This window comes from Oenanthe melanoleuca, chromosome 9 (genome assembly GCF_029582105.1).
Source record: "Oenanthe melanoleuca isolate GR-GAL-2019-014 chromosome 9, OMel1.0, whole genome shotgun sequence".
NCBI lineage: Eukaryota > Metazoa > Chordata > Aves > Passeriformes > Muscicapidae > Oenanthe > Oenanthe melanoleuca.
In genome coordinates, this window is record NC_079343.1 from 4,464,417 (window position 1) to 4,491,284 (window position 26,868).

At 45.3% G+C, this 26,868-nt stretch overlaps 1 protein-coding gene across 1 annotated transcript in view; it reads right to left on the reverse strand.

Moving 5' to 3' along the window:
- Nucleotides 1–2,358: 2,358 nt before the first annotated feature.
- The window catches only part of RYK (receptor like tyrosine kinase), a 52,155-nt gene continuing 27,645 nt past the window's right edge, over nt 2,359–26,868 (reverse strand). Inside the window, exons 8-15 of the mRNA XM_056499069.1 lie at nt 25,587–25,712; nt 23,131–23,217; nt 11,809–11,878; nt 11,335–11,467; nt 10,160–10,269; nt 7,743–7,902; nt 4,267–4,403; nt 2,359–3,365 (exon numbers count right to left, since the gene is read on the reverse strand). Of these exons, the coding sequence (XP_056355044.1) occupies nt 3,254–3,365; nt 4,267–4,403; nt 7,743–7,902; nt 10,160–10,269; nt 11,335–11,467; nt 11,809–11,878; nt 23,131–23,217; nt 25,587–25,712 (935 nt within the window). The 3' untranslated portion in view covers nt 2,359–3,253. The remainder of the gene's footprint in view (nt 3,366–4,266; nt 4,404–7,742; nt 7,903–10,159; nt 10,270–11,334; nt 11,468–11,808; nt 11,879–23,130; nt 23,218–25,586; nt 25,713–26,868) is intronic.

Genomic DNA, 26,868 nt, shown 5'->3' on the forward strand with positions numbered 1-26,868 from the left:
CTGACAAGCACCAGCTGATCTTTCCACAGTGTAGTTTAGAGCACACAACACAGACAGAATAGCCTAAAGGTTTCTCAGATCCCGGCACAAAGGCTGTTGAACACTCTGGAGTGCTGATTCCAAGTGTTAAACTCCAGGGAAGAAAATAATTAAATAAAACAAGGTCACTTCCTCATCCCCACCTTTTTTTTTGCCATGTCAACCTCCCCCCTTTGCTGCAAATCTGACACAGCTACAGTGGGAAACAAAGGACTTTAGGCTGAACAAGGAAAGTGTTTTGATCCTCCAAGGTGTCTTGAGTTACATGGAAAAACCACAGAGCAGCCATTCTCAGTGCTGTTTTCCAGGTGCTCTTTATCTCCCTGAACACTTCCACAGCTCTCAACCCATCACTCATGAAGCCCTGTCTGCTCTTAGCCTTCTCCTCTCTCCATGGTGTGATCCTTCTCATCACTCCCCCACATGAATCCACCCAAGAACTCTGCCCTCTGTCCTCAAAGGGAATCCCATCCTACCCTGTCCTTCAGCTGGCTTACCACCTAAACCACCAACTTAATGCTCAACACCTTCCTTTTACTCCTTCATGCCTCATTTTTACTTCTGGTATTACCTTCCCATGAAAAAAACAAACCTGGGAGACAAAAATCTTCCTCATTTCCTCTTTCCTGTAACCACAGCTTTTTGTTCTTCATCTCCCCAGGGTCACACTGAGAGACTTCATGTACTTTAAGACTAAAAGTTACCAACAATTTTCTCGTTCCAGGAAGTCTGTCTTTCCAATCAACAAATTCCTGCAAGGAATCTACTCAAGGTAGCTCTGCTATCAGCAGAATGTCTGTCATAGAATCACTGAACCATTATGGGGGAAAAGACCTCCAAGATCATTGAGTCCAACCTTTGACCACAGCCCACCATGCCCAACAAACTGTATCATGAAGCACCACATCCACTTGTTTTCTTAACACTCCACCACTGCCCTGGGTGGAGCAGGTGGCAGCCTCATCTCTGTAGATGAACCCTGATTAAACAACAGCAAATTTCCAAAATGAAGAGTTGTATCTGTACCCTAACCTAGGCTGAACCACTTCCCTGTCTCTGTGGATGAAGCAGGGGAGAAGCAGCCCAAGGAAGGGAAAGCTGACACATTTCCCACTCCCACAGCCTGGAGTGGAGCAGGCTCAGCTGCAGCACATCCCTGAGCCACATCAGCCCACCGTGATGACATGTCACCTGTGACACCCCTGGGGTGTGAGCAGACCTTGCACAATGCACATCCTGTGTGACTGTGACTCTGCCCTAGGCACACACAACAGGTGGATCATTTTCACCCTGGGCTGTTCTCCAACCTCACTTTTAAAGCTGTGATCTCCACAGATCCCGCTGGAACACCAACCTGGATGTCAGGAACTGCCACTGCTGACTTCAACACCCACGTCACCATCAAGTCCTGCCACTGGGACCAGTTCCCCAAGTCAGAATGGAGAGACCACACACCCAAGGCCCTGCTGCTGTCCCCACACTCAGCCACTCCAAACTCAACCAAACAAAACCAGTTCCAATTCTGTCAGGCAAGCACAGCCCATCACAACACGCCCAAACTTGAGCCAGCAGGAAAATTTCCTTCCAGGATAAAGCAAGGCTTGGGTCAGTGGCCACAGGGAACAAACCTTGGAGTACAGACAGGAAAGCTCTGCTGTTTTGAGGGACACAGATCACAAAAAGGCTTTGTCTCATGTGACACTAATTACAAAGGGTTAACTTTCTTTAGCAAGGTTCACAACTCTGGAAAGAACAGAAGGTGCACATCTGGATGACCCAGCCAAATCCAGCTGCTTGTACTTGCACAGCAGTCTCCTAAAAGGCTCCAATGGCTCCAGAGCCTGTCAGGGCAATGTCCAATCCCTGCAGTTGCACAAACACTCCTGGCAGATGGTGAAAGACAAAAAACTTCTCATGTCCCACGTTGCGCTGAAGCACAGCTCTCCTAGTGGGGCCACCAGGCAGAGAGTGCAGCTTACAGCTCACCAGAAGAACTGGGAGCTATGCTGCAATTAACTTTGTTACATATAGAAAAAGCCTGAATAGATCACACATTTTGCTGAAAAAACAGGTTCAGTCCTCTCAAGCAATGTTGAACTCAAAACAACCAGGGGTGGAATGGATCTCTGGGTTAAGGAAAGCAGTAGGATAATACCTGAAGTCTCAGGGACCAGTTCCACAAAGAGGCAGGTAATCCACCTTCCCTTCCTGCCAACTCCAACCTAACCACCACCAACCTGCACAATCCACACACAGGGCAAGGTGAGGGACCAAGCTTTCACATTAGGTGTAATAGAAAAACATTCTTTACTCTGCAAGTGTCTTTACAAATATATATTTATATATTTAAGCCCATTTCAGGCCATAATAGCCCATAAAAAACAACCAGTACCTTTTTGAACAAGAGAACCTGCAGGGCAGAAGCCTGAGGCGACAGACTCCCACACAGAGGCTGCTCTGGTGCTTCTCTGAAGGCCTTTAGTTAGCACATAAAACCATCTCAAAAATCCTTTGATGTGAAAGGAGGGGCACCATTCTTACCCCACCTTCACCACTCTCTGTATGAGGTAAACTGGGATCACTTTTACATCATCGCTTTAGAAAGGTGATGTTGTATCCTGAAGACCAGCTTTTCCAAAGAACATTTTTGAATGGGTTAAAAAGGCAAGATGTGTGGATCCAACCATAATGTGCTGTTGTCTCAAAATAGAAGAAGTTGATACTAAAAAGCTATTCCAGATACATACAAGTACAAACACTAGAGCTGGTCAGAAAGATTCAGTTTCAACATTTTTTTAAAAAGCAGGGAAACTTTTCTGCAGTGTGGCTTTTCATTTCCCCTCTCCTCACTTTTCTACCAGTTCCACAAACCCTTCTGAAAAAAACCATATGTCTGTTGTCAGAGTGCAAAGTCCATCCAAATCTCGTGTTTCAGTTCACTATCTCTACACTTCACAAATCCTGATGGCAAACCAAAAGGTCTCAATTTAACTTAGCAAAAGTGATATCTAGAAAATATTCAACACCAAGAGGTCTTACAAAAAAACTTGAGACTACTAAGGCATTCTAAGGCACAGTGTTTTGGAAGAAGTGCTTTCTCCCTGTAGTGTTGCTTTATACACATCACGTGTGCGAGTCCGAGGGATGCATGGAGCTCCTGATTCTGGGATGCCATGGCTTCTCCCAGGCAGGGAATTCCAGCTGCTGCTGCTGTTCAGACATAGGCTCCCAATGCTGCGTGAAATTCAGTGAGACATTGCACCAGCTGCTGAAACTTGGGTCTCTCCTCAGGATCTAGGGCCCAACAGCAGGCCATCACAGCAAACCTGAAACACAGAGGCACAGGGAGCACAGGGGAATGTCAGCCAGGAAACCACAGCCCCAGCCTGAAAGGCAGAACAACATTTGTCACTGGGAAACTGCCTGAGCAACCAGAGACAGACAAGGAGCTCTGCATCTTATGGCTCATAATGCTGAACAGCTCCTTCCAAGGATGGACACCTGGAATGATGAGCAAAGGGGCTGTCACCTGAAGTCCTGGCTTGATTTAGGATATAATCCATGGCAATCCAGGAACGGGCTGTTATTACCTAGTTCAACAGAAATTGTTCAACTGCTATAAAAGCACGGAATGCTTTGGGAGGGACCTTGAAGATTATCCAGTCCCACTCCCTGCCAGAGGCAGGGACACTTTCTACTAGCCCAGGCTGCTCCAAGGCCTGTCCAGTCTGTCCTTGGACAGGGCAGCCACAGCTTCTCTGCCTCACCACCCTCACAGGGAGGAATTCCGTCCCAATATCCCATGTGACCCTGCTCTCTGGCAGTGGGAAGCCATTCCCCCTTGTCCTGTCACTATACCCCTTCACCCAAGTCCCTCCCAGCTCTCTTGGAGCCTGTTTAGGCACTGGAAGAGGCTATAAAGTCTCCCTGGAGCCTTCTCTGGTCCAGGCTGAACACTCCCAGACTGCCTCCAGAGCAGAAGGGTTCCAGCCATCAGAATATCTCCATGACCTTCTCCGGACTTGCTCCATCAGCTCCACATCCCTCTGGTGCTGGGGACCCCCGATTCAGAGGCAGTGCTCCATGAGCAATGTTTACCCCAGGGTTTGTCTGCCAGGCACAACAAACAGGCAGGGAAAGGCACCCCTGGCTCTCTCTTTGGGCAGCCTGGCTTACCACACCACCCACAAGGCAGCAGCTCTGTCCCTCCCCAGCAGAGGCACTCACAGTTCGTCGGGGCAGTTGATGGGCTGAGCTATTCGATAGCCATCCTTTAAATAAGCTGCCATCTCAAAGGGGTCGATGTCCACGTAGGGGGTCTGGCCCAGGGTCATCAGCTCCCACAGTGTCACCCCAAAGGCCCACTGCAAAGGAACAGTGCAGCATTAACATCACATGCTGAGCACCCAGAGCTCCTCCAGCCAGGGCACAAAATCAGCTCTGAGGCATGTTACACACAGTAAGAAAGCTTTACATAAGTGCTTTATATAACCACATTCAACATGTTGTGAACAGGCTAATTAAAAATCACAGAACTGGTGGTAAATTGCCCAGAGCAGCTGTGGCTGCCCCATCCCTTGCAAATGTCCATGGTCCAGGGGCTTGGAGCAGCCAGTGGGAGGTGTCCCTGCCCATGGCAGTGAGTAGGATCCAGATGGTCTTAAGGTGCCTCCCAACCCAAACCAACCTGTGACTCTCTGAAGCTTAAAATATTACTGGACTAAGACATCAGTGCTAAAAATCATGCATTTTTTAACATAACACTTAAATCTAACCAATACTGAACACTGAATTATTGTCTACTATAAAACTGTTACTTAGGTTATTTTACACTTTACTACTTCAAAATGCCTCAAAAAAGTCTGTGAAATTCAAAGGATCAGAAAGGCAAACTGAATGAAATTATAACTTTTTGATTCCAAATCATCTGTATATTTGGAGAGTATGCTCAGGAACAGGACTCACAAAAAAAAAGAGATTTCATCTCAGTAAACCTGACAGCTGGATCAGCATTCAACACATGCAGTCGGTAACCTTTGCCAGAAGGAGCTTAAAGTGATGAAAAATCCATCAATTAATCCATGCACAAACTGAGTACAAGGAAAATGATTTATCTGCTATCCAGAGACCCGGGAGACCAGAGATGGGGCTGATACTGCACGTTCATGACTCACTACTCAAGTTATACATCATCATTCATTAAGAAGGGGCAGAATCCTGCAAGGCTCACACAATTCTTGTTTTAATCAAAAGAAATCCCACCACTGCCTTGACCCAAGCCTTAGAAAGAGATATTTTCAGGTGGGAAGGGCAGAGGTGCAGATGTGGCCCTGCCCCAAACGGCCACCAAAGGAAATAAAGCCCCTTTTTACCTGCAATGGAGAGGAGTGCTGAGGGATAAGGGATGGTCATAAAGATGAGAATGATTCAAGCACAAACACTCTGGGAATACAGCTATTCTAATTCTATAGGTAGCTGCACAAAAATGGCACGAAGAGATGCAGAGCTTCATGTTCAGCAGCAGGGAAACCACAGGATTAAGATTCAGAGGAATGGTGGTTTGTTTGCCTGCACTCTGGCTGACTGATAGAGCTGTTGGCAGGGGAGCAACACTTTATTGGGAAAGTTTCAAGCCAGCGAACACATCTGAAAGAGAGTCATCCAAAAAGCAAGCCTGGAACATGTCCCATGGCATCTCTGCAGACACACTGTTTGTACCACACTTCATCACCCCTTCCCTGTTACATGCAATGGATCACTGGGCTTGTTCCTACCAAACCCACAAAAACATCTGACATCAGCTTTTTTGTGAAAGGAGTCCAGGTAGATGCAAAGCTGATATTTAGGGTACATGGTGTTTTCTACACCCAGAAGAACAGTTCACTTTTGAACTCTACAAAAATCAGATGGCCATGTGGCTGCAGTTAGAACTGGGTGTTAGAAGGTGGGTGGCATTTATCCCTAAGCAATGAAAAAAGGACTTCTGGGTTAAAATGAGTTGAAAGTGATGCTGAATTGCACTGGAGTTTTCAAATAATGGTTACAATACTGCTATTTACTCATCCCAATAAAATTCTGCATCTCACTGCCACTGTTACATAAGCTTTGATTTCTCAGTCCTCATAAGCAGCAAATGCTTTCACGTTCCAGATTTCTTTAAAAAAGTAAAAATAAAAAAACCCACCATTTGATTGAGTTAATTTAGCTCTCTAAAAACATGCTTTTACAGGCAACTTCCCTTTCCTCTTCTGTCTTCAAGTTTGGTACAACACAAACCTCCATGTGTTTTTTAATGAATACACAGGTGGAGTAAAACTGGCACCTTCCCTTCCTTCTTTTTCTTGTTGTTTACATGGCTGCAGCACTAGCACAGAGACCATGAAGGGAAAAAAACAACCAGAACTTCTCAAAAGTTTCCCACACTGGCACAGGCCACTGTCCTGGATAGGATGCATCTGAGGGAACAAGCTGAGGTCACTGTAACACTGCTGTGATCTCTGAAAGGTCACCACAATTGGGAGAGGTTCCTGACCACTGGAATGAAGGAATCCTCTGGAAGAGCTGGGCCAGAGAGTCAAACACCAGCTCCTGCTAATGTTAGGGAGCTTGTTATCCTGGAACTCACTCCCATCTGGATGGAGCACAGGGATGTCTGGGGACAGCCAGAGTTGATTTATGAAGGGAAGCTGTGCCTGACCAGATCTTTGCTGAGCACACAGAGCACAGGGTGAGTAATGTATGTCCACCTTGACTTCCAGAGCGTGTTCAGGAACTGCCCAGGCTCCCCGGGGAATGGGCACGGCCCCAGGGCTGCCAGAGCTCCAGGAACATTTGGACAGAATGGGATTGTTGGGGTATCCTGTGCAGGGCCAGGAGTTGGACTGCATGATCCTTGTGGGTCCCTTCCAACCTGGGATACTTTATGAAAAGCAGACTAGTCCCAGTGCAGCTCTCTGAATGTGACTGTGTTCCCTGTCAGCACTACCACGGGAACAGGGAGCAAGGGGCACTTTTGCTGTGCATGAAGAGTCTGACTGACCCCTGAACCATCTGCCATGAGCAGCTGATACAGGAGTGGGAGATGCTGCTCTGAACGAGTCACTGTTACCCATCCAGTGCCATGATCCCCTGCCTCCAGCTCTGGGGTGCCCAGCATCAGAAGGATGTTGGAGCTGCTGGACTGAGTCCAGAAGAGGCCACAGAAATGCTCCAAGGGCTGCAGCCCCTCTGCTCTGGAGCCCAGCTGGGAGTGCTCACCTGGAGAAGAGAAGGCTCCAGGGAGACACCACAGCTCCTTCCAGTGCCTAAAGGGGCTCCAGGAGAGCTGGAGAGGGACTATGGACAAGGGATGCAAGGACAGGGCAAGGAGGAATGGTTTCCCACTGCCAGAGGGCAGCTTAGAAGGGATGTTGGGAAGAAATTGCTCCCTCTGAGGTGGTGAAGCCCTGGCACAGTGTGTCCAGCAGCAGCTGTGGCTGCCCCATTCCTAGAAGTGTTCCAGGCCAGGTTGCACAGGGCTTGGAGCAACCTGGGACAGTGGAAGGTGTCCCTGTTCACAGCAGGGGGTGAAATGAAATGGGCTTTAATGTCCCTCCCAACCCAAACCATTCTCGGATTCTGTGACTCTCCAACAGCTGAAAAAAGAAAAATATCAACAAAACACATTTCCAAAACATAAGGAGGGAGGGAAAAACAAGCCTCACCACATCACTAGCACTGGAGAAGTCATTGTTGACCAGGCTCTCCAGGGCCATCCAGCGCACGGGCCGGTTCTCGTTGTCCCCCAGGCAGTGGTAGTCCATGGGGAACAGGTCCCGCGACAGCGCGTTGTCCGTGATCTTCACCTGCAGCGCCTCGTCGATGCTGCGCACAGACACGGGGTGCTCACAGCCAGCACACAGCTCTGCCCAGCCCACATCACACCCAACTAACCCACAGCCCAAACACTGGCACTCTCCTGCATCAAGACACACTCACTCTGTCATTAGCAAATATGGGGAACAGGTCCCGTGACAGTGCGCTGCCCGTGATCTTCACCTGCAGCGCCTCGTCGATGCTGCACAGACACAGCACCGCTCACAGCCAGCACACAGCTCTGCCCAGCCCACATCACACCCAACTAACCCACAGCTCAAGCACTGGCACTCTCCTGCATCAAGACACACTCACTGTGTCATTAGCAAATATGGGGAACAGGTCCCGTGACAGTGCGCTGCCCGTGATCTTCACCTGCAGCGCCTCGTCGATGCTGCACAGACACAGCGCCGCTCACAACCAACAGCCAGCAAACAGCAACAGCTCTGCTCAGCCCACATCACACCCAACTAACCCACAGCTCAAGCACTGGCACTCTCCTGCATCAAGACACACTCACTCTGTCATTAGCAAATATTATCACAGCACCAATTTATACTGTGCCAGCTGATAACGGCACTAGAAAAAATCAGCAGGCTTGATTAAATAAAACCAAACATTTACAGGTGTAAAAAAATACTGTTAAAGCAAACAAGTAACTGTCTCAAGTTACTCCTGCTCTTTTGGAGATCCCCTATCAGAGCAATTAGACACCTTGCAGCTCTGAGGCAATGATGAGGCAACAATCTAAGCAAAGAAAGAGCCAGTAATATCTTTAAGCACCAGTAGTCTTTGTGGTCCAAAAGTGTGTGTCCAATCAAGCCATCTGCTGCAAAACTGTTTATTCCCTCCAAAAGAGATATTGATGCTTGTCAAAATAGGGTACTAAGGGAAAGTTACTTTAATCAAGAAAAGATGACTCAAAACAGTACAGAGAAACTGCCCCTCTGGGATGTGATTCAAACTCTTTGAACTTAAAACTGTGTGTAATAAAATTTAGTGTTCTGATAAACAGCTGACTTCAGAATATGGCAAAGATGTTGGCTTCAACATTGTATGACAAAAATAGAGAAGGAACATTGAGTTGAGAATATGGTAACAAATTGTCTTTTGTAGTCATCTCATCTTGCCAATTATTTCTTTATTTTGATGAGAAAAATGAAATATAAATGCTCTGTGTGTTTCCCTCTTTACTATCTCAGATACCTTTTTATTTATTTTATTTCTATGCCCTTTCAGGCCAGTTCATTATCCTCAAAATTTACACGCCAGGAAATTTCCTATCTAGTAAATTTTAAGAGTTCAGAGAAATTCCTAGAAAACCCATTTGAAACCAAATTCAATCCAAAGGGCAATTCCCCAGTGATTAGAGAGCCCTGACTTGTGTAATGCTCACGTCCATTGTAATTGACCATGGGCACATGAGACCAAAAGCATTTCCTCCCTTAAACCTGCCAAGATCACTGGAATCCTGGCTCCCTTCCCAAAATTAGGACATGGGTCTAATGCACTTCCCAGCCTTTCACCACCCAGAGCAAACCTGGGGAACAAAGAGGGAACAAAGTTCTTCAGGGGATCTTGGTACTAGAACCTCTTTCTCTTTCCAAACATAAAGCTCCAGGTGATGTCCCTGATGTTTGTGATCTCTGTCTCCTCTGGTTTCACTTCCTCCTCAGTGTGCTCACCAGTGACAGAAATTAGGAATCTGTCAGGAACCCCATCACACTGAGCATCCTTACAGGCACAAGAGCAGAGATGGTGGTCACTGAGTGACTGGGTTCCCAGGAGACCACCAAACACCTCCATCTCTACATTTAGGAGTGTATTCCAGCCTGAAGATGGTCTCAAACCCCTCTCTGGCATTCCTGCCATTCCAGAGCACATTTGTATCTATCCATCACTTGCCAACTAAGAAATCTACCAATGAACAAAGTCTTTAACTCCATTTTTAAGGAGAAAAAAAATGAAGAAAACTAACTTCAAACAAAAATCTATCCATCGAAAAACTGTCAAAGACATTCCAGGTTTTTATTAAAGTTGAAGGGAAGCTTTAATTCTTTTCAAGCCTTTGAAAAAGTGTTAGGCAAACCCAGCTGAGGCATTTCCAGAGAGAATGTTTTGCATCCTTTAGAACTATGATTGCTGGTAAACCTTACTTTAGAGAAAAACAACTTCACTGACTACACCAGTGACCCCAAACCTGCATTTTGAAGGGGAGCTCAGGCTGAGAGCAGGGAGCTGCAGCTGCAGAGGGGGCAGTACTTACACACAGTTCCTGGCAGCCAGGTCTTTGTGGATGACCTCCCTTCTGGCCAGGTAGCTCATCCCACAGGCGATCTGGATGGCCATATGCACCAGATCCTGCTGGGAAATCGCCTGCAAGAGCCCAGAGCAGCAGCCATCAGCTCCTGCAGGGTCACTGGGTTTGCTGTGTCCTGTCCTTCCCTTCCCTTCCCTTCCCTTCCCTTCCCTTCCCTTCCCTTCCCTTCCCTTCCCTTCCCTTCCCTTCCCTTCCCTTCCCTTCCCTTCCCTTCCCTTCCCTTCCCTTCCCTTCCCTTCCCTTCCCTTCCCTTCCCTTCCCTTCCCTTCCCTTCCCTTCCCCCTTCCCCCTTCCCCCTTCCCCCTTCCCCCTTCCCCCTTCCCCCTTTTCCCTTTTCCCTTTTCCCTTTTCCCTTTTCCCTTTTCCCTTTTCCCTTTTCCCTTTTCCCTTTTCCCTTTTCCCTTTTCCCTTTTCCCTTCCCACACCTTCCCACACCCTCCCACATCTTCCCCACCCATGGACACTCATGATGGTGCCTTACTCTAAATTTTCACTTCTTTTTTTGAAATGCCAAGGGAAAATACTTTCATCTTGCAAGTGCCTCACTCTTTGTACCTACTTTTTCTTTGATTGGAAGTGGACATAGGCAAAAATGGTCCATTTCACCCCTCTTCCCACACCTTTTTCAATTTGTTTCCCTGGAAACCAGCTCATTTCCAGGCAGCAGCACAGTCAAAATCCTTGCTGCCCTCCATAATCAGTATCAAAGGCTGTTGCTTCAGCTCCTTTTGCAACCTCACAGTCCCACTATAATTAAAATCTTGCATGTATTTATAGCTTGTAATACTAAAAGTAGTATCAGTAAATCTGAAATTTCTAGATACATAACTTTCCTTAACTTAATCCACAATTTTCTCTATTTGTTGATATAATTTTAGGATGCATTGATTGAGCTCCTACCCTAAAGAGAGCTGACTCAGCTTCCTGCCCTCTGAACACCAGGAATGCTTTCCTGGTGGGAATCAAGGCAAACACTTGCTGGGGAGCCACCTCTGCAGTTCTCCTGCCATCACACTGAACAGAAGAATGCCACAACCATTCCTCTGGTGGCACAAACTCAGGTGCCAGAGCAAATGGGGATTTAATGGGCACAAAATCCCATTAAACATGCCCAAGGGTACCTGAGGATTGTTGGCCTCCACCAGTTTGCACTGTCTCAGGAAGAGTTTCAGGTTCCCCCAGTTCATGTAGGGCAGCAGCACCATTGGTTTCTCTCCCTCCTCTATACAGACATGAGTGATAGGCAGCAGATTCCTGGAAGACAAAGAAATTCCTAATGTTATGGCACTGAAATTTGATAAAAATACTTTTGATACTTACTCCTGAAAAGTATTCCTGTGGCTGCCCCCTCCCTGGAAATGTCCCAGGCCAGGCTGGATGGGGCTTGAAGCACCCTGGGATAGTGGAAGGTGTGCCTGCCCAGGGCAGAGATGAGCTCTAAGGTCCCTTCCCACCCAAACCACCCTGGCATTCCATGATTCTACAGAAGTGTTGCTGAATTCCCAAACACAGAGCTCCCTCTCCCCAGGGAGCTTTAGCCCAGGTACTTCCACCTCACAGTGACATGGATTTGTCACCAGCCCTGCCTGCCCTACCTGTGGTGAAGCCCTCTGAGTTTACAGCTTTCTGTCAGCATCATTGTCACCTGCACCTCCGAGGCTTGATCTGGAGGGAAAAGAAACCACACATCAACTTTGGAAACAAATCAACATATTAATTAAAATTCAGTCCAGCTTTTCAAGTCACTTGAGGTCATTTCAGCACGAACAGAACTTGTTTGCCTCCTTTCTTAAAATGGCACTTAGAAAAAGCCCTGAAGTTCAAGGCCAAGTTCTGAGGCTCATTTCTGCTTAAAGGAGTGGGGTAAAGCCCAGAAAGGAAATCAAGCACATTCCAGGTGCTGACAGGCTATGGTTCTGCACTTCCTGGCAGCTTCTGGGCAGGCACAAGCTGGCTGCACAGGGCAGTGTGGTCCCATCCTGCACAGGACTGGTGCCCATGGAAGCAGTGGGATGTGCCAAGTGCTTCCCAAGCACGAATGCACTCCAAGGACACTGCTTTGCTGCTAAGTTTCCACTCCAGGTACAGCTGTGTTTACTGCCACATGGCTGGAGACTGTTTATGCCTAGATTTACTTATTTCCTTGCTCTCTGCTTGACACACTTGACTCTTGGTAACCTTAGAACTGTTTGCTGTTCTCTCCCCCACCTTTAGAAATGAATAAATAAATGAAACCACCGCTGTCAGCTGAAATTCAGGCACCTGTGATAACTCCAGTAACCCACAGCAATCAAAGCATCTGCTGGGCAGAAGCACAAGTGGTGCCTGGAACCCCTTTCCCACCACTATTTTTTGTGTATTTGAGTTTCTTTCCCCCTTTGGTGGCAAGAGCCTCCAGGGAAGCTTAAGGAGACGTCAATGAGAGCTCTCCCAATTTCACCCTCCTCACACCTGGGAGCATTTTCTGTGTCTCCCTCATGCTGGGACTAGTTCTGCAAGGAGCTGGCACAGGAGAGACCAGCACAGCCCAAGGAGCTCTCCTTGCTGCATTAGGGGGAATTTACATGTTGTGGATGAGTCAAAGCCAAGGTTTTATTGCCCTGGGAGGAAGGACAGGCAAAAAAATCATCTGCTCTCTTCCCTCTTCCAAGCTCTGATCCTGCTCCCTGACACCCTTTCCTAAGTGAGCCTGAGCCCGGCAAAAGAAAATGTGACTCTGGCTGAGTGAAGAGTGGAGAAGCTCAGAAGTGCCACTAAATTAGTGACAATTATGGCTATATTATGGGATGCATCAGCCAGCTTTTGGGTCCATCACTACAAGGACATTGAGGGGCTGGAGCTTGTCCAGGGAAGAGAATGGAGCTGGGGAAGGGGCTGGAGCACCAGGAGAGGCTGAGGGAGCTGGAAAGGGGCTCAGCCTGGAGAAAAGGAGGCTCAGGGGGAACCTTGTGGCTCTGCACAACTCCCTGACAGGAGGGGACAGCTGGGGGGGTCAGGCTCTGCTCCAGGGAACAGGGACAGGATGAGAGGAAACAGCTTTGAGTTGCATCAGGCGAGGTTTAAGCTGGATATTGGGGAATATTTATTGACAGAAAGGATGGTCACTGGAACAGGCTGCCTGGGGCAGTGATAGAAGATTAAAATCTGTGTGAATGTGGCACTTGAGGACATAGGTCAGTGGTGGCCTGGGCAGTGCTGGGGGAATGGCTGGACTCAATGGTCTTGGAGGGTTTTTCCAACACGAACAAATCTATGATTCCCTCCTATTTGATAACAAATCTGTGTGTGGGGATGGTATGAACATGGTCTTAAGAGTGCAGAGACACTGAAGCCATGGCCAGCTGAAGTCTCTGGTCTGCACTCCAACAGAAGCATGAGAAAGAGAAAATCCTACCCCTCTGGGCTGGACACTTGATGAATTTGATTATCTTTTAGACAGTTGCAAAAGGCTTGGAAAGAGTAAAGGAAAACCAAGATCCTATGTTAAAACGAAGTTACACAGCCCTGAATGACTGAATCAGACAGTTCTAAAAGCCAGCATAAAAAATGGAGGTGGTAAAGCAGATTCTGAGAAGTCAGAGGAGCAGGTTACCTGTACAGAGCTTCAGGTGTAAAAGCAGTAATTACAGGGTCCAAAGACCTCAACCTCTTCTCAACCCAGCAAATGATGAAGGCAGGAAAGAGATTCCTGGGTGTGAGTTTAAGCTGATTAATTCCTCACACATTCTCTGGCCCTGTGCTTGCTGAACTGGTTTGCTTTTAATTATAAGAGCCACCAAGCAATAATTTGAAGCTTTAAATCAGAGACTGTTTAAAAGTGGATTTAAAATCAACAGAACAAGTCAGGCTGGTTTGGCCAATGCACCCATTCATCTCCTCTTGGTGACTCTTCTGCTGATGCCTTTCCCTTTCCAGCACTCAGGGAAGTTTCCAGCAGGTCACTGTGAGGTTCTGTTGTTTTTCTCTGCACGTTACAGTGGTTGAGCACCCAAAAGGATGATTGACTCCAAGGCAAGTATATACGGAAACTGAAATCTTATCTTGTGGAACAGTCCCACCATCTATATTGTGTTTGCTTATCAATATTATTTCCTTGTTTTCTGCCTGGAAAAAAACTTACCCAGCACCAACAAATTCAACAGACTCAGAACAAACAATAGTGTTCAAGGCTAATCCTCCCCTAGTTGAGATCAGTGCCAATTTGGAACCCCCACACAATTTGATTATTGTGGGTTTGCACTAGATATAATTCAAAACACAATATCAATCACCACTTGTCGGAGTGATTCTTGTCAAAAGGGGGAAAAGAACACCAAAATACTGCCACTGCAACAGTCCCCACTGCAATCAGGCTTCCTTTTAAGGCCATTTTCATCAGTTACAAAGGAAAAAGTTCAGTTAAACAAACTATCACATTCAGTAGACTATAACCACTTTTGGGCAACCAACATGCACATCCTAGAGATTTCATCCTGGGCCAATGTACAATCCCAAATTCCCCAAACTGTGTCAATCCCTGAGTGCTACACATAAGCACACACACTTTGTTTTCTTCTCAGAGCTGTTTGTGCAGCCACTCAAACCAGGGGAAGGATCCTGTCAAACCCAGGGGATGCCCAGGGGGTTTTGCAGCTCCTTTTGTCTGCCCTGCATCCATGAAGATGTTGGATACCAGCACAGCCACACACACAGCTACAGAGGGGAGAGCGGGGGAAAGCCTCCCACAAAGCCAGAAACCTCTGAAATTACAACAGCTACTTGGAGACACAACTGAGGAGGTCACATCTCCCATTTATTAAATTTGGGCACCAGGAACAGCCTGAATTTGAGTGCTCCAGGGCAAGGCAACAAGAGCTCAACTTCCTTAAAGCCCTGAAAGAAGCTAAACTGAGATATCTGTGATTAAGAACATGTCAGTGCTCAGCCATGAATGGAGTTGCAGTTGGATAGTCATGAGGAGCAGCCGGGTTTCCATAAGGTGATCATGCACCAACAGCTGAGAAACCAAAGAGCAGCAACTTCAGGTGAGTTCAGAGGAAGATTTAACACTCAGAAATATTCCAGGTGCTCAGTGAGATACAACTTTCAGAAGGTGCTTAAAACCAAGACTGAGATAGATGTAAATGCATTTCAGAAAGGAAGATGCTCTCCAAGCCCTGGTTTTACCCAAAAGCCTGGCTGTGAAAGCCTGCCCTGAGGCCCAGGACAAGAATAAGGCAGGATTCCAAGCTCTGATGCAGGTTTATCTCCTGATATCACAGGATTTGTATGCAGCCAGGCACAATGGGGCTCCAGGCACTGTTGATTTTACAGAAGAGGCTGATCCCTCTGTGCTGGAATGTGCTGGGACCCTGCCTTGTTCATGGGGAGAAAAAAACACCTATTCCATTTTTACCAACTTCTCAAAATCCAGCTGCAAAAATGTATTTTAAAATCTTTTTTCATTATCATTCATGGATCACATGAATCATCAGGTGAAAAGATCTTGGGGAAGTTCTGTGATGACACTAAATTGAAGGAAATTGCCTGCTCTGAGACCAGACACTCATCAGCTGCAGGGCACCAGGCTCTGCTTCACCAGGAGAAGTCACTCCATACCCCAAAGGACATAGCAGAGATGAAAAGCAGCAATTATCTGGATATTGCAGTGAGGAACTGATTAGCTGAATGCTTCCATGAGTCACTTTTTAAGTCAGACCTCCCAGAACCTCAAAACAGCAAAGCACAGCTTAAGAAGGATCACAGAATCCTTTAGATTTGAAAAGCCCTCCAAGATCATAAAGCCCAGTTGCTGCCAAAGCCACTCCTCACCCATGTCCCCAAGTGCCACATCCACACTGGGGACTCCACCACTGCCCTGGGCAGATGTGCCAGGGCTGGACAGCCCTTTCTGGGAAGAAATTTTCCCTGATATCCAACCTAAACTTCCCCTGGGGCAACTTGAGGCAATTTCTTCTTGTCCTGTCCCTTGTTCTCTGGGAGAACAGACTGACACTCAACTCCCTCTCAGACAGCACCACAATTTAAAACACTTCTGATTGCAGAATAGTCATTGAAATCTCTTCAGAAGACAAAGCAGATCCATGTAACCACAAGTTTCAAAACTGAACTGAGTCACATTTGAAGCCTCTCACAGCCTGCTGCAGGCAGTAACAGCAGAGTCTCTCAGCACTCCTTCAGAAGCAGCTCTGCAAATGCTACATTCAGGAGGTCCAAGGCTTCTAATGAATATTTCCAACAGCAATATTTAAGATTATTTACCTTTTCTCATCTTTGGACCATCTGCAATGGCTTGTTCCCCTGTGAATTTCCTCCTGTTTCATACTGCAAGGTAATACTCCCCCACATCACAACACTTGCACAGCCCATTTTCTACACACCTGCCTGTTTTCATAGGCTTCAACTATCCTTATTATTTTTCAGCCCTGTGGGCTTTGCCAAATATCCAGCTCCAGTTACTGAAGGGTGACAGGCACACAGGCAGGCACAGTGGTCACAGAGGGTGGCCACAGGAATTGAGAGTGCAGGACTAGAGCAGCTCCAGGTGATAAATGCTCCCAGTATCAACACATCCTTGTTAATTGCTGCTGCTGCTTCTGCAAGGCAATTAATTAGGTAAAACTGCTCCCAAGGCAGAATTCCACCCCAGTTCAAAGAGAATGCATGCCTGAGTATTGCTTTAACCCTTCTACACAAGTCTTTGGAAGAAATTCAAGCCTGTGCTCACATCTGTTGCACAGGACATTTTTAATGCTCCTAGCAGGTAACTTTCACAACTTTCCTTCACCAGAAGGATGCTAAAGGAATGCAAGGAGTCATGATCCAACCTGCTTTTTCATAAGCAGGAAGGAAAGTACATATAAAAAAAAATATTTCAGCTTTAAAATTTCCAGAGGCCCCAGGAGTCAGGTAGGGCCAAGTGGAGCATCTGATGCTTCCTCCTGCCACAGACTGAGCACAGGACACCTTGCTCCTGGGCGGTGTTCAGGTCATCACTTCCACACATCAACATCTCCTGCTTTCCAAGGCAGCCCTGCATCCTACAGAATTCCAGTCTCCTGTGCAGGTAAGACATGCACTCCACAGCAGGAGGAAGTTACAGCACAGGACACCACACTTACCACACTCTGCTAGCATTTCCAGAGAGCAGGATTTCTCTTCCAATCCTGGTATCCAGGCATCAAGTATCAACCACATGAGTTTATTTTGCAAAGCAAGGCAGCTCACACTGACAAATCCAAGCTTAATTTTAATAAATCCTGGGAGTGAGCTGACATGACACTGCTAAAATAGGGAATGCTATTCTGGTTTTCCTACATTACAAATACACATGACAGCTTTAAACCACAGAAAAGGGCAGAGAAAAGCAGGATTTGGGGACAGTCTGATTTCCCTGTGTAACAATAACACCAGAATCCAAGAAGCAGCAGCAAAGAGGAGGAAGTAAAAGACTTTTGGCTCAATAATCCATTTAACTCAAAATGAACCTGAAAGTGTTAAGTAAGTGCAAAGTGAAACTGGGAAAGTGAGACATGACTGATGTCATGGTCCAAAGGTCAAGGAGCAGCACATAATAAAACTGATGTACAAGTAGACATTTTAACTGTATGTAAATTAAAGTGTCCTGCAGGTGACTATTTTTTTCAGCACATGGAATAATAAATCTTAAAATGATGCAATACAATACTTTGGAAATTATCCCCTCAGTATTTTCTGCAGCATATTGTACTGCTTTATGTATCTCATGGTATTTTTTTAAAGAGCTGGGATTAAATGACAAATTGAGTGCATTTTCAGGCTGATATTCAGAAATTTGCTACTTATCCCCAATTCTTTAAATTCAAGTATCTTCCTTTATAAAGATACTGAAGAATTCAGCTCAGATGAGCAGTAACTCTTGATTTTTTTTCCTTTGGGATAAACTATATTCTTCAGAAACAGGATCCTGCACTCTTATTTTGGGAGGTGAAATACTTTGAACAGTTAATTCAAATACTGTATGTTTAAGGTATGAACTTAAACTTAGAACTATTTTCACAAGACTCTGCTTTTAAGAATGAACTGCCCAGAATAGCAAATTCCATCAATTTAAACGTGACCCCTTCAGAACAACTGTGGATGTTCCAAGTTCTGGCATCTGTTTAGTGTGAACAAGAAACCTTTACCTTGGTTAACACAGAGCTGCTTGTCCACACTTAAATCCCCTAGCTGTGCATACTGCTTTCTCCTGCTTGGCATGGCCTGAATTCTAAGGATTTCTATTCCTACACTTCCCAATTGCATGATGTCCTAAAGGATCACCAATCTTACAATCATGAATGGTTTGGGTTGGGAGGGATATTAAAATCCATCTTGCTCCACCTCCTGCCATGGGTAGGGACACTTTCCACTAGATCATGATGCTCCAAGCCCTGTCCAACATTTCCAGGGATGAGGCATCTCTTCTTAAACAGATTAGCAATAAATTTATCTTAATAGTAAAATGTCAGAGATAGCCAAGAATGCTGAAAGTCTTTTAGTGACCTAAGATGACAGAACTCAAAGGTTTATTAAAAGTTGGTAGAACAATGAAGTTTAAAGAGCTGACCTTTGTCAACACTAGCCTTGTTTCCAGTGCTTTCCACGGGTACTTTGTTTCCAAACACTCCTTCCTTGTACATCAGAAAAATGTTAAGTGGTTAGAACATGAAATGGGAGCAGCAGGGTTATCTTGAACAGCACACTGGGTTGTTTTTACTGAAAGTGTACCTTGGCCAGAACATCCTAAATGAGTCAGGGCCCTGCACAGCTCACCCTCACTTCATATGTTCCTGGAATAACACAATTCTATTTGTTTCGTTAAGAATTTTCTCCTTCACAGGAAAAGCACCATTAAACAATGTGTTCTTTAAATCAACGGTGAAACCTGTGTGTTTTCTTCCTCCTCTGACATCAGATGATTTAAAAGATTCCCCAGAAAGGCTGAAGGGATCTGTTAAACCCCAACAAGAGATGCAATGCCAGCTTGGGGAAACATGCCATCAGAGACACTTCCAAAACTGAGAGGGATTGGAAGCCTCTGACTGGAAAGTGAAGCATTTCACCCTCATAAGCACAATTTATCTGTAAAACAAAAAACACAACAAAGAAAGCAAATGCCAGCTAAAAGTCTCTCATCTTTCTAACAATGAACTTATTCAGGTTGTGTTGATCCAAAGATTCCAAAGTCCCAAATATTCTAGATAACACATCCTTGTTCTTACTGGCAATGACACACATCCTCAAACTTCACCAGTGTCTGTTTGAAGACAGAACAAAAGTGAATTCTCCACTGAAATGTCTAAGTATGAAAATAACTGACTTTGAGCACCTTGCCCAGCAAATGAACACAGTGGAAGTGTGAAGTGCAAAGACAACACAACCACTGTATGACCAACATGAAGGATATAGGACAGTCTGAACAACCTTTTCCCCAGAGCTTGGGATCTTGGTAGTCTGAAGTTATTAGAGCTTCCAGAAAGCCAAGAGGGATCCATTTTCCTTTTAAGCTCTCCTTGGCACAAGGCACTGCACGTATCAGAAGGCTCAGACACCCAGACACAGATGATACAGCATTAAAAAAAATCTTATAAACTCATTTATTTCATGAACCTGCATGTAGAAACTTTGTCACTGCCACAGGCATGTTACAACTTTTTCCCTGGAGTGAACTGAAGCTTCATGAAAGAAAAAACTCTTTTAAGGATCAGAAGTGAAAGCCAAAGATGAATCCTCCTTCAGCCAGTCTTTTTAAGAGATGTGACATTGAGACTTCAAGAGAAGCATCAATTTAAGAGCTAAGTAATCACTGAATCACTTCAAAAGTACTTCAGTAACTTCATGAAGTGTTCAAATGAAAGACCCCAAATTCTGTAGCGGATGAGAAACCAGTCAGATCATGCTGAACAAGCACACTCCAACCTATACAGCCCCTGCACTGATACTGCTTAATCAGGCTCAAACTTGCTGTTTGACAGTCTGACCTAATAGTTCTACCCCAGCTTGAGCCAACAGGGAATACAGAATATTCCAGGAAACACTCTGGATGGGCTCTTCCACCTCTCAGGCAGGTCCAGGCTATCTCAGCTTTCATGTGTTACTGACTCCTTTAGGAGCAGATCAATTCAGAAGGGGAAAAGCACAAAGTTCAGAGAAATCCAGAGATCCTGTTTTCACTGAGCACTCTCCTGGTTTACAGCAATGCTCTGCATCCCCTAAAACATTGGGGAAGGAAAGTGGGAAGGGCTGCTGCAGATACTGCAGTCAACTACCAGTGCTTTTGATCCTTTAGGGGCAACTATCAACCATGAGGAAAGAACATGGGGAATTCTGGGATTCTAGGACTCTTTTGAAAGTCCAGGTTTAAAGCCATAACAACTCCCCTAATGTCAGAATAGTATCTTCAGTTTCTCAAGCTTTGATCCTGCTGAGAAAAAAAGAGATGTTTTTTCTCTCAAGGAGTTTATTCTTCCTCATGGCACCGACTAAAAGAATCTCAGTTCACATTTTCCAAAGATCTGGGATACTCCACTCACCTTCCCCATTGTTTCCTGGCATTTGGGGCATCACTGCCTTTATTTTATCACTTTCAGAGTGCACCTCTGGGTAAAACAAAACAGTTCTGGAGTAGCTCATACTTTTGGGAAGGGATAATTTAACTCCACAGACAAAGCCTTTATTCCTTGTCTATTTTCCATGACCTCAGGCTTTACTGCCTTCAGCAAAGAGATACTTAAGTCATTTTAATGGTTCTCATACCCATCAAGCTTTTATGGTCCTGCCCTGCTCCTGCTTGTGCCAGGAAACAGCAGTGTGTGTGGCCACAGAATGACTGAGATCAGGGAAAAACTCTGGTTACATGAGAATTTTTGCAGTTTTTTCTTCCAACCAAATCAAATTCCCAAGTTATTACATGTCCCAGTTGCACACATAGCAATCACAGCCAGGGTGTGAAAATGAAGCTGTGTAATATCAGCACTGCTGCTGTGAGGAGAGGGGATATTATAGGTTTTTTTATCTTGAAAACTTCTGCTGCCCAAGCTCAAGTATCAGCAAAACCTACTCTCCACTTTTTAGATACAGATCCTTTTTAATGCTGGGAAATTCCCTACAGTGATCCTATGAATGCCATGCTCCAGTTCACTGCAGCGAATCCTTCCTGCAAAGGGAGAATTGTGGATTTAGGAGTGCATTGTAAGTCCCATTTTGGGAAAGCAATTCAATAAGAGGTCATGGGAGGCAGCTAAATTAAGATCACTTTTGATAAATGTTGTTGTGTTGTTTAATCCAATGCTATAAAAAGTAGCTCGCGTGCCAAGGGCTAGGTTTTTGAGAACTATATTAAATAAGAGCCAAGAAAAAAAAAAAAGACAGAACTGTTTGGCAGGGAAAGGGAGCAGAAGAAGGCAGAACTCAGAAAACATTCCCAAAATACTGGAAAGGATATTTTTTGGTTTTTAAATAAGAGAAGCCAGGCTGGGAAAGCTAGGGATGTTCCCCTGGACTAGAGAAGCCTCCAGGGGAACTCAGAGCCCCTTCCAGTGCCTAAAGAAGCTCTAGGAGAACTGGAGAGGGACTTGGGACACGGGATGGAGGGACAGGGCAAGCTTTAAGCTGCCAGAGGGCAGGGTTAGATAGGACATTGGGAAAAAATTCTTCCCTGTGAGGGTGGAGAGGCCCTGGCACAGGTTGCCCAGAGAAGCTGTGGCTGCTCCATCCTTGGAAGTGTTCCAGGCCAGGCTGGACAGAGAGTGGAGCAACCTGGAACAGTAGAAAATGTCCCTGCCCCTGGCAGGGAGTGAAGCTTTGAGGTTCTCCCCCAACCCAAACCATTCCACGATTTGTTCTATGATTCTATGTCATGTGAGAGAAAAGAGCACCACAAGCATCTGATTGTGTCAGACACAGACCAAGGTGGCTGCCTCCTTTAAACAACATGTTTTTCTTAAAGGTGGCAGAGAATAAATGGGTAGCAGAAAGATTCTGCAGCAGAATTCAGCAGCTTCACTATTTCCCAACCAGTATTTTCAAAAATTAATAGCCAGGCAAAAAAACAAACAAACAAAAAAAGACAGAATGAGTTGAAATTCTTATAGACACTTATTTTTTTGCAAGAAAGAATTAAAGAAATTGTCAAATGAAAAACCAAAGGCAGCAAGACACCCAACTGAAATGACAAAAAGTGATAAAACAACCACTATACTGGGAATTTGGCAAAATTCTTGTGAGCTACCAGAGAATTTGTGATGATTGCAGAGGAAGGGATAGAGGTAGGATACATGTAACATAGGGATACATGTAGGATACTTGTAATATACACAGAGGATACATGTGACAGACCTGTAGGACATTTGCAATATTCTCATCTACACCTACCTTGTTCCTTAAGTCTACCTATCCCCATTTTAATCAATCCAACTAGATATTTCCTGAACACAGGTGCTGTACTTGGATAAATTCAGTTTGAAATAACAACTCTCATGTTTCAGTTGCAAAGCTTAAGGAGGGCAGAAACCATGCCTTGTCTTTTGGACAGCCATTCATTTGTAAAAGATTTTTAAGATGCATTTCAGGTGTTTTTCAGCAATTTGCAGGGGACGAGGCTGTGACTGGGGAGACAATGACATGCTGGGGAAAAAAACAGTGTAGTTTTTACTCAGAAGAATAATAAACAGAAGTATTCAAGGGTGATGACTGAAGGCACTGGTGGAGAACACATTTTTCTTCCATATAAGAGTGCTGTTCTCTGTGGCTGAAGGAAGCATCCAAATTGCTTTTGCTTGTCATCCTTTGTGTATTTTGGGGAGAAGGGGGTTGTTGTAAAACCAGGTCTGGCACCCTCTGGCCTGCAACACAGTTCAAACACCTGCACACAAACCTGCTCCTTTATGCAAACATACCTTTAACAGTTTTGACAAAAACTTGTTTCTCTTTACTGGGGTCTTTTTCTTCTATTAGAATTCCGTGGAAAATGCGCCCAAACGTGCCTAGGAACAGAACATCCAATCAGTAATGTGTGGTTAAGAAACACTGATAACATTAGGGGTATCTTAAGCAAACAGTACCTTTCACAGCAGAAAGTGAGGAATGCCTGCAGTTAGAGGGTCTCTAAACCCTAAAAAGTCACCAAGAGAGAACCCAGGGGGATTCACAACTACAGCAAGTAAATGCTGAAGTTTTACATAAATAAAACTTAAGGGGACAAGCATGAGAGTGAACTAGTGATAGCAGAAGAGCCCAGTGAAATTAAATAGCAATATGATGAAGGTTTATTTGTGGCACTTCAGTCAACTCCCTTTTTTTTTTTTTTTTTTTTTTAATATTCACAAGGAAACTGCAGTTCTGGCCAGCCAGCACACGTGGAACACTGAAATAGCCAGCATCACACTATTCACAAGTTTCACCTCACTGGAAGGTGCTGGGTTTGTCTGGAGGTCTTTCAGCCTCTCCAGAATTATTGCATTCACAAGATGTCACTGATGTGACTCCAGGAAGAGGAGCTACTCTGAGGAGCTGGGCTCAGAACAACTGGTAACACACAAAAAATTAATTGGTTTTTACTGCTCAGCATGGCAACATTTTTCTGCAAGGTCTGCATCAGATTCACACAGTCCATTCCAGCATTACAGCCTCTTCCCAGGGACTTCTCCTGCCTGACTAGGCTGAAAGATCTTCAACAGTATGAAATACAGATCTTGTTTGTTTCTAAACACCTCAAACAGCGGCAGTGCAACATTTCTGTCACCCACTCTGGGGCAGCAAGGAAACCCTGCAGGACAAGGAGTCTTCAAACTGCAATCTCACTAAGCAGCAGCTGAACTCAGGAGACTCTCAGGCAACCACAACACCATGAATTACTTAACAGCAACTAAAATCCTCTTGTCTTGGTTCTTGAAGACTTCCAGAAAGCGCCTAAATATGTATTTCTAAAATGATAAAGCAGGTGAAGCTATGGAAACTACATGAAGTTTATCATTAATGTGTGGCCAAGATCTGTCAAAAAGTTCCATAAATGAATTTACTTTATCCCCTTCTTCCCCTCTGAAGCTCTTTTGTTCAATGGCAGAAACACCACTATAATCCTGAACTAAAACTGGCCAGGTCCTTAAAGTCCTTTGACATGTGGATGTGGCACTTGGGGACATGGGTGACACTGACAGTGCTGGGGGAGTGTTTGGACTCGATGACCTTAAAGGGCTTCTCTAACCTTAATGACTTTGCGATTAACTTTGGAAGGTTCTGACTCAAATTAACAGCTGGAGGCTAAGGTCTCAGGATTAACTGGGTCCAAACTGCATTCAACAGCTCTTTATGCCTCATCTGGCAGAGCAGGGCAGCTCTGTCACCAAACATCTGAAGCATTGCTGGGGCACTGAATCACTTTTAGTCATAGATGACACCCAACATCCCAGCTCCAGGCAGCCCAGAGGAACACAAAGCACATCCCACATGCCAAGGAAGGTTTTTGCAGAGCCACACTGGAAGGGAGCACAGAGATGCCTCCTCAGAGGTTCAAAAAGCACACATTGAATGAGAATGGGAACATTCTCCACTGCTGCTCAGACTAACACCAAGTATTCTGCATCCAAAGGATCATTATCTCCAATCTCCAGCTTTGGGAAGTTTGATTTCTCAGGGAACAGAGACTTGAAATCGCAGCAGTAAAGGTGAATCACAAAGAAAACTAAATATTTAAGCCTATTTTTCAAATTCAGTATCAACAAGAATCAATTCATGTTGTGCATGAACACTTTCAAAGTGCACATTAAACAAAGAGAGAACAATTCAGGATATGGGTGAACCTTGTGGGTCCTTCCAAATCAGGATATTCCATGAAAACAACCAGGTAATCTCTGAATCTTTTAGATCAGGGCTGTAAATGTTGCATCTGCAGATTAGATTTCCAAATCAAAGTTATCAAACTGAGACACCAAATTCAGACAACTGAAGTTTTTCTGGGCTTTGGGTTGGTTTTGCTTTGATTTTAATGTGGCTAAGAGCAGCTCTCCTGTAGGAACTCCCAAAAGTGAGTTATCTCAGCACTGAGAGCCCTGACTGATTACCTCTCCTCAGCCACTCTTCATTTCAGGGAGCAGGTTATTAAGCCAGACAAGCTGAATAATTTACTGAGCATGCCTGGTTGCTCCTCCAGCCTAATGAATTCTGGAAGCTTTCCCCACCCCCCACACCCCAAAAGCAAACATAACTCATCATTCCTCCCCTCCACTGAAGCTGTGAAGATCAGAAACGTCATCTGTGAATGATTTCATAAAAACCTGTAAATAAATATCTCTCTATTTGTATTTATGTATCTACACCATGTTGGAGGAATGAAGTGTCTGAGTACTGTAAATACCTTCCTGGAGCACGTCTTTGAGGGTGATCCTCTCCCTGGAGATGGCTATGTCCTTCACTTTAGCTTTGGCCTCCATGAGAGTGACACTTTTCAGATCATTCTTCTCTATCCTTAATGTGGGATAACCTGAGGAGCCAGCAGAGCCAAACAATCCAACATAAATACCCTTGGAATGAGAACAGGCACAGGGCTTCAGCTCTGACCACCTACAGTCCCACACACAAGGGAGCAGCATGATCTCAAATATATTATATATTCATTTTAAAAAGAAGATAGTATTTAGCAATGAAAAAACCAAGAATTATCATCTGCAGGGAAAGAAATCACACAGGAGTTCTCTGTAGTGTCACACAAACAACTTTTATTATTAACTCCAAGTGAAGGAAACTCCTGTACTGAAGGTGATCAACACTGCACTGCCCTCAGGAGGAGGAAACAGACTGTTGGAAAACTTGGAGCTGGGAAGGTGCCTTACCCCAGCAGGACATTAACAAACTACCAGTGCCCTCTTCTGGCACTTCCAGACATTGGGATACACAAGCAGAGTCAGAAAGACTGGAATACTTTTGTACATATATTATTAGAGAAATCTTGATAATTACTCTGATAATACTTTCTTCAAAATTTAAACATTACTGAAAACAAAATCATGCAACTGTGGAATTACAAAGGTCACTCTTGCTTTTTTTACACTTTTTCTCTTCTCCTAATTTTCACCATTTCCAGTACTACTGGGGGTGTCCCAAAGTAGGTAAGAGGCTGTGAAGCAAGGGCTCCCTCCAGCAAACAGGTGCCACTTGGGCTCAGTGGCCACCACACTGGGCAGGTGAGGGTTGAACCATCACCCTGGGACAACATTCCAGCAACTGGAATTCAGCCAGATTAACCCCAGTCATTTGGAAAGCCAAACAAAAAACCTGAGGTTGACAGGACATCAACAGCTCAACCTGAGCTGGGATAAGACACTGAGGGGCTGGAGCATGTCCAGAGAAGGGGAAGGGGCTGGAGCACCAGCAGAGGCTGAGGGAGCTGGAAAGGGGCTCAGCCTGGAGAAAAGGAGGCTCAGGGGAACCTTGTGGCTCTGCACAACTCCCTGACAGGAGGGGACAGCTGGGGGGTTGAGCTCTGCTCCCAGGGAACGGGGAAGGATGAGGGGAAACAGCCTCAAGTTGTGCTGGGAGGGTTTAGATTGGGCATGAAGGAAAATTCCATTTTCCAAAGTGTTGTCCAGCCCTGGCACAGCTGCCCAGCTGGTGGAGTCCCCACCCCTGGAGGGAGTTAA